Raw genomic sequence first — 14,593 nt, forward strand, 5'->3', positions numbered from 1 at the left:
TGTGTTAATATCTCTAACAGCATAGCGTTTATATATAGTTGTGCTGCACATACTGAATATATTCACAATAATTTTCCTACAGTACATACTGTATTTCTATCAACCTCCACAGGATTCTCTGCTTTTTCTAGTCGAGCAATGCTCCCTAACATGTTTCGGTAGCAACTAGTACTAGCAAACAAGTAGATCTTTTTTTTAATGAAAATACCTAGTAACAATACAAGTATCCGAGTTGCTGGATTTTGTTTTTCACCAGCAAATGAAAGAAGATCGATCATGCAGACAAATAGTATATAGGTGGTGATGTATAAGCAACCATTCATCACTAACAAAATATTAATGGCACACCTCGAAGGGTGAAGAGAGTAGGAGTACGCGGCAACGGACTCTATATTGCAAGAAAAAGTGCATGCCCTACTGTTGTATCTACACTGGTGACACCATATCCCTAGCTAGCTAGCTAGCTGTATCTGTTCCCGATGGATGACGACACTATGGATTCATAACAAAGTTGCTCATGTTATCCCTACAATCGTGGTGGCAATGGCACACAAAGAAAGTTGCTTATGGCAGTCCTTCAGATTCTTACATGAACATGGCAGTTTGCCACTTTACAAATCATGGATATAATTAGTTAACAAGTGATGAGGCATGAAATATGCCTGTATGGGTGGCAACAGTCACCGATAATGTGGGCCTACCTTTTGTAAGCTCACATTACAGTCATTGTTACGTGAAACATATAGACAAAAATTGACTATATTATAATATATTATATTGGTCAGTTCCCTTAGCAGTTGCGTGGGATTCACGCATTTGTGTGACGTATTGTTTTTATAAAGAAAACAAGATGGTGCCAGTAATAGCCATAAGCTGCCCAATATGCTCATTCAGTTGTTTATATGTAAAATAAAGATGTGTACTTGGTTGCGTGATCTATTATACGGTGCACGGGAGTCGGGAGGTGCCAATAAGTGGCGTAAGCTATGACCAATATGCTCATCCAATTGTTTCGTAAAATAAAGATATATGTACCTAGTTGCGTGAGAAGATTAGATTACTGTTGTCTATTATATAGTGCACGAGAATGCACGCAAGTATCTAACAAAGCAAAAGAGAACGAACTTTGAAGGATTTGCATCATGGCTCCTTTGGATTGAAGTATTCTCATAAGAATTTTTTAAGGATTCAAATCCTTAGGAATTTTTCCTAAATTGCTGTTTGAAACATAGGATTAAAAGTTGATAAATTCCTTTGGATTGCTTTCCAATAGTTCAATTCCAGATGAAATTTTCTCATGAGCTCAAACCTCTTTTTTTTTTGTCTTTGAGAAGTACAACACGCCTTCTCTCTTCATCTCTCTTTTCTCTTTCTAGAAAGCTATCAAATTCATCTGATATTTTCCTATGAGACGTCCAAACACATCATCTTTTAAATTCCTGCATTTTGAATTCATGTAGAATTCATCAATGCATAACATTTCAGTCATGTGTTTTTTTCTATTCCGATACTTTTAAAATCCCACGTTTCAATAGGACTCTCACACGGGAAGTTTTTCATATACGGCCCTTTGGAACAAAGGATTTAACCATATCAAATTCCTTTAGGTCAATCCATCAGAATTTTAGAGGAAAATAAGCATGATGTTTGACATTATGTTTTGTTCTTCCTATGACCGAAAGTTCCTATGTTTTTTCTCTGTGTCACCAAATGATAGTTTTGGAATTTTCATGTGGGAATTTAATAGACATGACGCCCTAGTCACATGGAAGACACGTGAGTCGGTAACATAGAGAGTTTGAGTTGGGCCAACTACAAAACTTTGTCTGTTTTGAACTTTTGAGTTTAATTTATTGCTATTTTATGTTACAATAGATTTTTTGAAAAAAAAATAATGTTAGCAATTTTCCATGCAGCAATAATGGATTTTTGAAGCTCCAAAATAGATGACTATATATGCCGATTAGTGATAAACAAGGGATTGGGTAACATTTCAGTGTCAATATATAAGGAATTTGTCTAATGTCATACTAAGATACTAGCTAATCACCGGCCGTACGTGATTTGCTACTATGGATGAATATGACTTATTATGTATGCTGTTATTATTAATTTGTAACAAACTAACTGCAAAACTCATCCATGTAGATGTCTTTGCATGATTAACATGTATTTTAGATATTGCTTAGCATAAAACCACATTATATTACGTAGAAAGGCTATTTTACAATATGAAAGTACATCGAGGAACAGTTGATTAGAGAGAATCTAAAATATTTTCTATTAATATAGTAGGTATGAAGAAGTTGGACTAAGGCAATAGATGCACGAACCAAATTTGAAAATATACTTTGTTTTTTCATATTTTACATTTATATACATGTCTGAGATTAACTTGCAAAAATATACCTAGTCCGCGGAACGGTTGTGCGGGATCGAGGGCAAACCGCAGGCTGGGGATGCGGGAGCGGAACCCGAGCCGGTCACGCGGAACCGGGATGTGCGACCGAATCGGTACCGCAGTACCGATGCGCGGGAGCGATGGCGTCCTCAGCCGCGCGGCGGTACCGTAGAACGGCGGCGTGGGACCGCGCCGACCCTATGGTCCACTGTGTTATTCCCCCAATTTTTTCCAACTCATCTCCTTCTTTTTCCGCGCACGCTTTTCAAAGTGCTAAACGGTGTATTTTTTACAAAAAAAGTTTCTATATGAAAGATGCTTAAAAAATCATATTGATCCATTTTTGAAAAAAAAATCTAATAATTGATTAATCACGTGCTAATGGACTGCTCCGTTTTCCGTACGGAGATGTGTTCGCTGTTTGGGAAATGACGCATGGTCCCGCGCATCCATTATGCGGGAGCGCGCCAGCTCCAGGCATCGCCCAAAAAAACCCAAAAAAACCACGTTGCTGCTAACCCGTCTTGCGGGACCGGCGCGGTAGCACTTCCCTGGCCTGCGGGACCGGCTCGGTCCCGCATCCCGGATCCGTGGTACCGGCTTGGTTTCGCTCCCACATCCCCATTCTGCGGGTCGTCCTCGCTCCCGCGCATTCGTTCTGCGGATTGGGTATATTTTTACAAATTAATCTCATGCATGTATATAATCACAAAATATGAAAAAAAAGTATATTTTCAAATTTTTTTCATAGATGCACACGTACAAAAAATCGATTGTTTTTAATAGAAAAACACGTCGACACATTATTAGCAAATCTGTTTATGTATTATGAGGAGGTAAGTTATATCTCTTCGAGGGTGGCAGAAGTGTTCCGTAAGGGATAAATTGAAATGATCCACATTTTCATATGTCTAGGCTGTTACACAGTTAATTATTTTTCCCAAAAACTTATGGTTCATGGTTAGGGTGTGTCTAGTTCACGTCAAAATTGAAATTTTGGTTGAAATTGATACGATATGACGGAAAAGTTGAAAGTTTATGTGTGTAGGAAAGTTTTGATGTGATGAAAAAATTCGAAGTTTGAAGAAAAAGTTTGGAACTAAACTAGGCCGAAATAGACTGCATATGGACCTACTATGTGGGACCTAAAATTTGGATAGTTAATAAAGAAAGCATGTATCTGCAAAATTTAAGTGGTGTGTTTGTGAACATCAGAACATGTAATATTCGTCCTGCCTAATTAAACTGCATAAAACAAAGGCATTGCACCATTCCCTTTAGACTTTGAACTAGTATTGTAATTTCTTAATTTCACCAAGTAAAGAAGGACATGTGGACGGAAAAGAAACGAGTATGAATTGAAATAAATATTAACTAGGATATATAGTACTTACGTCATCATGTATGAAATACGTACATTACATTATATACACAGGCATCATAATTAGCGTTGGATAGTTGTCATTGCATTACCTACGACCACCGGCCTGTAGCTGAAATTTTGGGGTCCCTTTCAGAGATAATCCTCTCAATTGTCAATGGCATATATAATAAATACTAGACTCGTCAGATTTTTTTGTTGTGAAACTAGCTCGCCGTGTTTAAGTTCTAGACTTCACACGGATACTCGTATTTTTAGCTAATTATTCTTAAAATGGTAGACGATGTATCTGTCCACAATGAGGCGCGCGTGGTAAATCTCAAAATATGTCGGCCCAATCTTCCGGAGGTAGGGATAGGATGTACGTGTATGTTCATAAGGTGCGCGTGTTGTGAGTACCTACGTTTGTACCGTGTTTTTTTTAAAAAGAAAAATCCTCTCTCTCTTTTGTTTGGTGTTGGTTAGTCTATTTTTGAAAACCAACATAATATAAAAAGGATGGAGAGAGTACATCGCAATCGTAAGTACGGGAACTTTTACCCTACATATATAATATATATACTCTATGTAAGCTGTTCTTTTCTACTTAACAAATTAATAAATCGGAATGTTAATTAACTAGTTAGGAAAAAAATTAATTGATTTCGTCATCTATTGAGATAAGATATATATGATATTGTACAAGATAGAATACTACTTATAACAATTAAAATCACTAGGACTGGGGCGGGTGGCATCTCGATCAACTTGGGATAGGATGGTAGATACTACTACATCTGTTTCAAAATATTTGACACCGTTGACTTTTTAGCACGTGTTTGATCGTTCGTCTTATTAAAAATATTTATTAAATATGTAAAACTATATGTGTACATGAAAGTATATTTAACAATGAATCAAATGATACGAAAAGAATAAATAATTACTTAAAATTTTTGAATAAGATAAATGGTCAAACACGTACTTAAAAAGTCAACGGTGTCAAATATTTTGAAACGGATAGAGTATATTTTATTAGTATTATATACACTAGATGTGTATTAATTTTAATGCGCTAACGTGGCCCGAAGAATAGTTTTAAGCTAACAATACATATTAATTAAGTAGTACTACATGAATAGGCTCACTGACGAACAAAGCTGGGATCAGGTGTTTTTTTTGTGAGATGTCAACAAATATTATATCTGTCTTCTTGATGTATCGATTTCGATGCAATGATGTCAATGGACAAAAAAAAAAGAAAAAGAGAGATTAAGAAAGTGAAGGTAGGTATTGCATTGTTTAAGGCACAGGTACATGTACGCGTGCGAGCGTGTGGCTTGTGCGTGCACGGACGTAGGTGACGCGTGGCCAGCTCGATCGATCTATCTACGATGCAACATAGTATATACGGAAATGCTCAACGCCGGGTGACCGGCGCGGAAGGAGACGGATCGGGCACTCCCTCTTCCCTAACGCACGGTGTCTCTTTCTGATCTCAACATATATCTTCACCATATATTCCATTGCAACAAATCACTTATATATTTTGGAAACCCTCTATTAAGAAATTTGGTTTATTTTTTTATTCCAAAAAAAATGTTTCATCTAGTGCACTCACAATATTTCACTATGGATAGATCTAATGTTGCAGTGAACTGAAATATTCTATTGCAACAAATCACCAATATATTTTGGAAATCCTCTATTAAGGGAATTCGTTTTATTTTTTATTCCACCAAAAATATTTCACCTAGCGTACTCACAAAGTTTTACTATGTATATATCTAATGTTGCAGTGAACTGAAACATTCTTTCGCTATTTGCTGAAACATTGTTTTTATATAAGGTGAAACAACACCTGATTTAAATGAATGAAACATTTTCGATCCACTTAGTTGAAACAATTCCGATATACCTGGTGGAACATCGTGCAACATTTAAAAATAATTCAATAATAAGCTAAAAAAAAATTTCGTCGGAATATATCCATTTGTGGTCTTATTTTGAAGATTTAATTGCAACGAATTTAAAGGTGCAATCGGATCATGATTTGGATAAGTAATTTAAGAGAAAAGTTAGTTTAAAATAGTTTTGCACGTAAATCGAGCGCTGACGTTATGCTGACATCAACGCCCGATTTTAACCTCCTCTCATTGGGCGCCGAGCCAGAGTCGCTTCCACATATATATAGCCTCTTCTACTCTCAAAAAGGCTGCATGTTAGTTAGAGTATACAAATAAAATCTTGGAATCGTAATGGAAACATTGATATTTGATATGTGGAATCAACATTAGTAGATTTATCTTTTTTTTCGAATGGTCATGCTGTTGCCGACGTTTTATATAAAGAAGAAGGTGCCTCATTTCAAGGAGAAAACGAGACCAAACCTTCCAATACACTGTTAATTAGGAAAAATTGGGCGAAAACCACAACACTCTAACCTAAGCTACCAACACCATGAAAAAAGAAAAAATAGCAAAGCCCAAAACAGCCATCGATAAAGAGCTTGTTGTAAGCGACACAAAGGCTTCGACTTCATGAGGCAAGTGCTATCGTTGCCGAGCTTGTCGCCTAGCGACACAACAGTTTCGACTCCACAGTTATCACATCATCGTTGCCAAAGGCATCGTAGAAAACAAGCAAGACACCGACTGTCCACTTTAAACATCAGCCCAAGCCACTTGAGCACTACTACTTGTACACAGCTAACACCAACCTTTCTCGACAACTGCAACGTGTTATCGTTGCCAAGCTTCATCGCACCCCAATAAAGCAGCTCCAACATCAGTAGATTTATCAATAAAGAAATAATGTGGCTGATAGGATAGCATGGATATATTCGGCTGCAGCAGCCCACTACTTATACGTTGTGACACTGTTGGTGTTTGGTAACTACAGCGTAGGGTATCGAAAAGTCCTAATAATATCATGCTTTTATACTTTTAATATTTTCTAAATATAAAGTTAAAGAGAAATATAGTTAAATATGTGCATTATATATATATTGAAGACAATATCTATATATATGTTTGCCCCAACAAATTAAAGTCAACCGAACCATATCATATAGTATATCGTAATGCGCTAGCTATCTATTGGCTGTCGTATCTAGCTCTAGCCTCCTCATTTGCATACGTTGTGTAGTAATTAATTTGTCTACTCTACTAATATATAATCTGCAAATACCCACTATTTTAACTTAAAATAATATAATAACAAAAAGTCCAAGTAGTGATCGGTGAAGTGATCAAGACTAACTGATAGATTGATAGATAGATAGGTGTAGATAGATAACTTTTATTATTTTTTAAATTTTAAATTTTAAAAATAAATCTTTGTAAAATTCATTTTTAAAATATGAACCTTTTTGTTATGCCAGCTTATTTGGCGTGACAAAATAACACATTACGTCACCTGCAGCGGCAATGATAGTTTTGTCCTACCATGCCAGCTATATTGGTGTGGTTACGCTAGCTAGTTACACATGACTAAATAACGTTGTCACGTCATTTAGACCCACGTGATAATATTGTTTCGTCACGCCTTCTTGATTGGTTTGGTCAAAAAGATACTGATTTAAAAATAAGTTTTGAAAAGATATGTTTTTAAAATTAAAAACTAAAATAATTTTTTTTAAAAAAAATCGTAGGTACTCCGTAGATAGATAGATGCTATATCTCAAAACAAAAAGTTAGATATAGGGGCAGCTTAGAGATAGGTACCCGCTGACACGTGGGCCACCCATCCAAACCGTCCTATGCTATAAATAATGGCGCCCCCGCGGCTCACCATTGCACTCCAATCCAAAAGTATAATCAAGCAAAGCAGCTCGATCGAGTGTTCGACTGATCACCAGTTGGAGCTAATCGATCGAGAGAGAGAGTATGACGGTGGAAGTGGAGGCGGTGACCATGGCGAAGGAGGAGCAGCCGGAGGAGGAGGAGGTGATCGAGAAGTTGGTTGAGAAGATCACCGGGCTGGCGGCGGCCATCGGCAAGCTGCCGTCGCTGAGCCCGTCGCCGGAGGTGAACGCGCTGTTCACGGAGCTGGTGATGACCTGCATCCCGCCCAGCAGCGTGGACGTGGAGCAGCTGGGGGCGGAGGCGCAGGACATGCGCGGCCGCCTCATCCGCCTCTGCGCCGACGCCGAGGGCCACCTCGAGGCGCACTACTCCGACGTCCTCGCCGCCCACGACAACCCGCTCGACCACCTCGCCCTCTTCCCCTACTTCAACAACTACATCCAGCTCGCCCAGCTCGAGTACGCCCTCCTCGCCCGCCACCTCCCCGCCGCCCCGCCGCCCTCCCGCCTCGCCTTCCTCGGCTCCGGCCCGCTCCCGCTCAGCTCCCTCGTCCTCGCCGCCCGCCACCTCCCCGCCGCCTCCTTCCACAACTACGACATCTGCGCCGACGCCAACCGCCGCGCCAGCCGCCTCGTCCGCGCCGACCGCGACCTGTCCGCGCGCATGGCCTTCCACACCTCCGACGTCGCCCACGTCACCACCGACCTCGCCGCCTACGACGTCGTGTTCCTGGCGGCGCTGGTGGGTATGGCCGCCGAGGAGAAGGCGCGCATGGTGGAGCACCTCGGGAAGCACATGGCGCCCGGCGCCGCCCTGGTGGTGCGGAGCGCGCACGGCGCCCGGGGATTCCTGTACCCCGTGGTGGACCCGGAGGAGATCCGCCGCGGCGGCTTCGACGTGCTCGCCGTGCACCACCCGGAGGGCGAGGTGATCAACTCCGTCATCATCGCGCGCAAGCCGCCCGTGGCGGCGCCGGCGTTGGAGGGAGGAGACGCGCACGCGCACGGCCATGGCGCCGTGGTGAGCCGTCCATGCCAGCGCTGCGAGATGGAGGCGAGGGCGCACCAGAAGATGGAGGACATGTCCGCCATGGAGAAGCTGCCCTCCTCGTAGGCAGGCATCGATGACTGCTTCCATCGCTTGCTACCTCACCAGCTCACCTGATAAATCACCTCAGTTACTATCGATTAATCATTTACCATGCATTAATTAAGAAGAAAACATATATACCATAATTATCTACCAGTAAAACAAATCTAATAGTAGTATTTAATAATCTCGTTGGTAATTAACTGCAGTCATGCATGAATGCATGCCATATTGCGTCGCTATCTTTTTTTCCCATGATGAGACTGATGAGAGAGAGAGAGAATATATGTCGCTATTGAGTGTTACTGCTTGATTACTGTACTAGTAGCTTATTACAATCAACCATTGTCTCTGTTGCGTATTTATGAGTGTAAGTGGTTAATTTTCTGTTGCAGCATAATTAAGTTACCTGTATATAATCTGATGTGTACGTACGCATACTGTCTCGATCGATCTCCGGGGCTTAAAAAGGAGATCGATTAATTGATCGAGGAGCAATTATAATTATGATGCAGTCATGTTTATAGTTAATTTGCATGTGATCATGAATTCCATCGTAACGATCCGCTACTTCTTAAAAAAACAAAGTACTCTCTCCGTTCCAAAATCCAAGACACTGTAGACATTGTAGAACTATTTTTCAGATATTTTATAATACAAGACATGCATGCATATATTCAATTGACTAGCATATTCTCTTCATTAAATTATTATTTTTGAATCCTTCACTCTCATGATCTATCTATTGGATATTTATATGCAATGATGCATACATTGTACCATTTCTTAAAGTGATCTAAACGAGGGGACAATAATATACTCCCTCCGTCCATAAATATAAGAAATTTTAGTTGGATATGATGTATTCTATTACAACGAATCTAGATATGAAGATTGTTCAGATTCGTTGTACTAGGATGTGTCACATCCAATTAAAATCCCTTATATTTAGAGACGAAAGGAGTATGGTTTTTTGTCATTAGATTAAGGGTGGTTAATTATATCTTATAGTAGTATTTTTGAATGAAGAGAGTAAAAAAAACATAAGGATGAGAATATATAGGCTTATTTTCCATTAGAATTTAGGGGAAATGGAGGTTACTTCATATGAATCTGGACATCCTATTTCTCATGTTTAAATGGCTTCGTAGAAAAGAAATTTCTAAGAATTTAAATCCTCCACAAATCCTACGAATTTTCTTTCATGCAAAGGAACCATATAAATTAAGCAGCCAGATACTAGTCGACAAGCCTAAATGATTGGAGCAGCATCCACCAGGCCAAAATGATTTGATTTGATCGCTCGAAATGTGTGCCTGTAACTGCTAGGGTTACTCGATACATGCCTTTCCATTAATATCTCCGTTCTAAAATAAATTAACCTAGGAGAAAATAAAACCTATCCCAGTACAACGAATCTAAACATGGACAGTCATTTGTCGAGATTGTGTCCTAGAAAATGTCACATCCTCTCCTAGGTAACTTTTTTTTGGGGGAGGGGGAGGGAATGGAGGGAGACAAAAGGGGTCGAATCCATTGGTTTTGGGCTGTCAGATGAATCAGAACACACAGTAGTACTCCCTCCGTTTCACAATGTAAGTTATTCTAGCATTTTCCACATTCATATTGATGTTAATGAATCTATATAGATATATATGTCTAGATTCATTAACATTAATATGAATGTAGGAAATGTTAGAATGACTTACATTGTGAAGTGGAGGGAGTACAAATTTTTCAGTTCTCGACCTAATGAGCACTTCCGGGAAGTCAGGGTTGGTGCGTTAAAGTGTTACAGTTTGACTGCCTTTAATATTGATCGGATCTCATTCGTATCCCTTAACTATAAAATCAAATATATCGAACCCATCAGCTATTAAGATTGTGTAAAATGACTTTTTCAGCAATTTTAATAGAGGTATTAGCTGGCTTGGCAGTTCAATCAATAGAAAAATTAAGAACAAACATAGATCCCACGTGTAAGTGACAAGAAAAAAAAACTGTAAAACCCACATGTCAACTTATACCGCAGCCTTCTCTTTCCCACTCAGCATGCGGGGTGGCTGTCAAGCTTCCTTGATTGCTAAAGATAGCTCCCAGCTCCAAGGCAGCCACCCATACTCCCTGCAGTGGCCCCTCCCGGGTTTGCCCGCCTCTTAGTGAAGCCACAGAGCAAAGTGATTTTGGCAGCCTCTCCCTCCGCAATCCCAACTCCCCTCTTCCCCCAAAAACCTACCTCGTCAGAAACCTTAGAGAAAACCCACAACTTATGAGATGGCCTATGACAAGAGCAAGCCGTTAATTCATTTCTGGTTTACACGACTTCTAACCTGTTGCGTCTTGGGGTTGGAGGGGGGAGGGAGGGGCGAGGGGAGCGCTCGCATGTCACTGCTATGCAAAAGAGGGATGAGGGATGAGAGGAGCCTTCTAGCTAGGGGAGGAAGGGCCGAAGAGGGAAGAGGAAGGAGGAGGAGGATATAATAAGAATAATAGGAGGAATAAGAGAGGGAGAGAGAGGATGACATATAGGCGCCATGTCATGACTGACATGTGGGTTACACGGATTATTTCAATCTTGTTTTAAAAAAAGTGCAATGATATGTGGGTCTAATTTTTATTTATTTATCTTGCTGATTGTAATTCCACATAAGTGCTATGTAGTATAAAGACCAGGTCAATATTTCACATGGGCACCACATCAGTGAAAACCACCATTAAATTACTCTTGAAGTGAGAAATGCCCAGGGGTCTTTCGGCTAGCTCCACAAGGTGGTGGGCTAGACAACCTGGGTTCAAAGCCTCACCCCTCCTAATTATTTGATATTAGGTCCTTCCCTAATATTCTAGTTTTTTTTAATTACTCTCGAAGTTATTTTTTAACCAGTTTTAATAATTGGAGGAGTTGTTGTATCAGGTTTGTGCATTTGAAGGATATTAATCAAATCCACGGTATACTAGACGGAGCCCAAGTGGACTTTTTTCTGAAGAGTTCACCTGACTTCGGTTGGGTCGTATGTAGCCCATCTGTATGGATCGGCCTTTTTTCGGGGTTGGAGTTTAATTTACCGAACCCCGGAGGCGTCGCATTTGCTCCCTGAACTGCCCATCAAATTCGGAAGCCCCGGCGTCCGTCGCGCCTATCACCGCCATCCGCCGGAGACACAGCTCTCCGCCATCGAGATCGAGTCATGGCTGTTCGATCGCCGACGTCGACCACCGTGGCCAAGGCGGTAGCTTGCTCGACGCTGCCATGGATTATGCTTTCTGAATTCCGATCCACCCAATTAACCAAGAATCAATGTAAGCGAGAGCAGTGAATTCATCACAGCCCGATCTGAAGAACACTACACCACAGATCCTCCTAAATTCATCGATCATGATCTCTCTCTCTCTCTCTCTCTTGATTAATCACTTGGGATCTGCATAGTTTTCGCTTAAGAAAAGAAGGGATTAGAGACGACGTTCTGCTGTTAATTGTTGTTACCCCAGCTGAATATATGTGCTCCTTGTAATTTTGGTTTTAGCTTGAATTAATCACTAGTAATTACAGGTTTGCAAGATGCAGATATTGTGTGAGAGAATGGCTAGGTATTATACTTGTTCGAGTTTCTGAATTTAATTGTTTCGAGTGTGGTGGATCGAGTCGATCAGTCGAGTCGAGAGTCGAGTAGAGTAGAAGAGCGAATTTTAATACAAGTAATTAATTAATATCGTCGTTAATTATTGTTAATCGATACAGTGAAGATACATGTAAGCACGTGCCAATGTCGATATACAGTACTACTCGTATCATACTAGGGGATCACTATTTACTGCGGTTGTGCTCCTAGAAAAGCTTTCATATAAAATTTTCGTTCGAAAAGAATATGAGAAATACTAAAATAACTTACATTGTAAAACGGAGGAAGTAGAAACGTAGTTGTGGTAGATAACATGCAGAACAATCAGCAACAGCAACTCTGGTCTCGTGACACTTGCTTTGCTGTGCTCCTCAATCCGGTGGCCAAGCCGGATGGGCGGTAATTGGTCTAGTTCAGGAAGGCCCAGTAAGCAGCCCAGGAGAGGGTCTCTAGGGCCCATGTGCCGGTCCATATGGGCCAAAAGAGCACTGTTGTCCCTTTACGGAAAAAGTACACCGAAGGTCCCTCAATTTGTCATCGAGTTAAAAAATATCCGTCATCACTTAACTAATTAAAAACGGTCACCAGAGGTCATCACTTAACTAATTAAAAACGGTCACCAGAGGTCCTTTGGTGGTTTTGACCCGGTTTTATCCGATGTTGCGGCTGAGTCAGCGTGGGATCCACGTAGGGCCCACATGTCAGGTGTCCATGTCACCCTCTCGGCCTCTCTCTTTCCCTTTTCTCTTTCTCTGTTTCTCCTTCCTTCCTCTCGCAGGGCATGGGGATGCCGGCGGCGGCCGCGTGCGGGCGGATTGCTCGGTCCGATCCGCACGGATTTGGGGGGGGGGGGGGGGGGGGGGATTTCGAGCGGCGGCGTCGGGAGCAAGCGCGCACGCAGGGTGTTTTTGGGAAGGTTCGAGAGCGTTCCGGTTGGCGTCGTCGGTGATTTCGGGCGCGGATCGCTCGATTTGGTCTGGATTTCGTGGCGATCGGCGCTGGATTTTTTTTTTTTTGGGGGGGGGGGAGGGGGGGCTGAGCTGCGGAGGCATCGGAATGGCGGCGGCAGCGCTGCCTCGCCTCCTCCTCGCCGCGGTGGTGCTGTGCGCCGCGTTCGCCTCCGTACCAGGGTTCACCAACCCCTCCGATGGTGAGTCTACTCAACCCCAATCTGTAGCGATCGAGTAGTTAGCGTTTGATGCCTCTACTCCGAGCTCGCGTGCGTACTTGCTCACACTTCGTATTAGTGTTCGTGTTGCTTCTGGTCTTAGCCACATCAATGGATGTGATTGTGTACCACAGCAAGTGTGTGCTTGCTAGTGTGCCCGTGCCATAGTTACCTTTGTTCAGTTCCTGCGTGTCACGCCGTATTCATGTCTGTGTATGACTTCGCTGCCTTATGTTTAATTTTCCATGGCAGCTTTCTGGGTGGACATTTGAGGGCGGTGACCCCTGTGGTGGCCGCGGTGAACAACGGCCATGGCATGGAGTCCTTTGAAGGGATTCATCATTCATCCATTGTCGCTTTGTAATTCTTCAGCTATTCGACTGTGTTGCAATGCCGGACGGAACGCGCGACGGCGGCGTAGCCCGGACGACGAGGAGGAGGACGGCGACACCAGCGAGGAAGAAGAGATGGACCAGATCGAGATGGCGCAGCTCGAGGGGAACATCAGGCGGCCCGCACGAGGGGGACGGGGAGGCCGGCGAGATCGCGCAGCCCCGAGCCCGCGCGCCGCCTGGGGGAATCTCGCGCCACCCTGGGAGCCGCCGTCGCCGGCCGCGCGCACCCTACGAGAGCATAGATCGAGAGGAAGGAAGGAGAAACAGAGAAAGAGAAAGGGGAGAGAGAGAAGGTGACGTGTACACCTGATATGTGGGCCCCACGTAGGTCCCACGCTGACTTAGCCGCCACGTCGGACAAAACCGAGATTAAAACCACCGAAGGACCTCTTGTAACCGGTTTTGATTAGTTAAGAGACGCCGGATATCTGATTTTGCGGATTGAGGATGTTTTTGTAACTTGATGACAAGTTGAGAGACCTTCGGTGTACTTTTTTCCCTTTAAACCTCCCTGTTATAAAGGCGGTCATGTAAATTCATTGGCATAAAAAAAACCTAGAATTGTAAATCTAGGACAGTGAAACTATAAATAGACTATACGGGATATGTAATAGGGATCCAATATTACTTAATTAACTAATATACTTTATAATCCTATTTTTCATAAAACTCGAGTGAGCCTACCTTTCAGCAAAAGTGTTCATCATACGACAACACCTACTATTGGTAATTTGAAGATGCGCAGACAATACTT

General features: G+C 42.1%; 1 protein-coding gene and 1 non-coding gene across 2 annotated transcripts; both read left to right on the forward strand.

The window, feature by feature from the left end:
• The first annotated feature begins 7,557 nt into the window (after positions 1 to 7,557).
• On the forward strand, positions 7,558 to 9,187 carry LOC4344361 (nicotianamine synthase 3-like). The gene has a single exon (NM_001422870.1). It carries the CDS (start codon positions 7,649 to 7,651, stop codon positions 8,678 to 8,680), a length of 1,032 nt encoding a protein of 343 aa, NP_001409799.1. The 5' UTR covers positions 7,558 to 7,648; the 3' UTR covers positions 8,681 to 9,187.
• A 3,863-nt stretch (positions 9,188 to 13,050) lies between these two features.
• LOC107281542 (uncharacterized) lies at positions 13,051 to 14,508 on the forward strand. The gene is made up of 2 exons (XR_001547385.3): positions 13,051 to 13,426; positions 13,697 to 14,508. It is a non-coding gene; the product is annotated as an uncharacterized protein (transcript).
• The last annotated feature ends 85 nt before the right edge of the window (positions 14,509 to 14,593 follow it).

Source organism: Oryza sativa, chromosome 7 (assembly GCF_034140825.1).
Source record: "Oryza sativa Japonica Group chromosome 7, ASM3414082v1".
NCBI classification, from domain to species: Eukaryota; Viridiplantae; Streptophyta; class Magnoliopsida; order Poales; family Poaceae; genus Oryza; species Oryza sativa.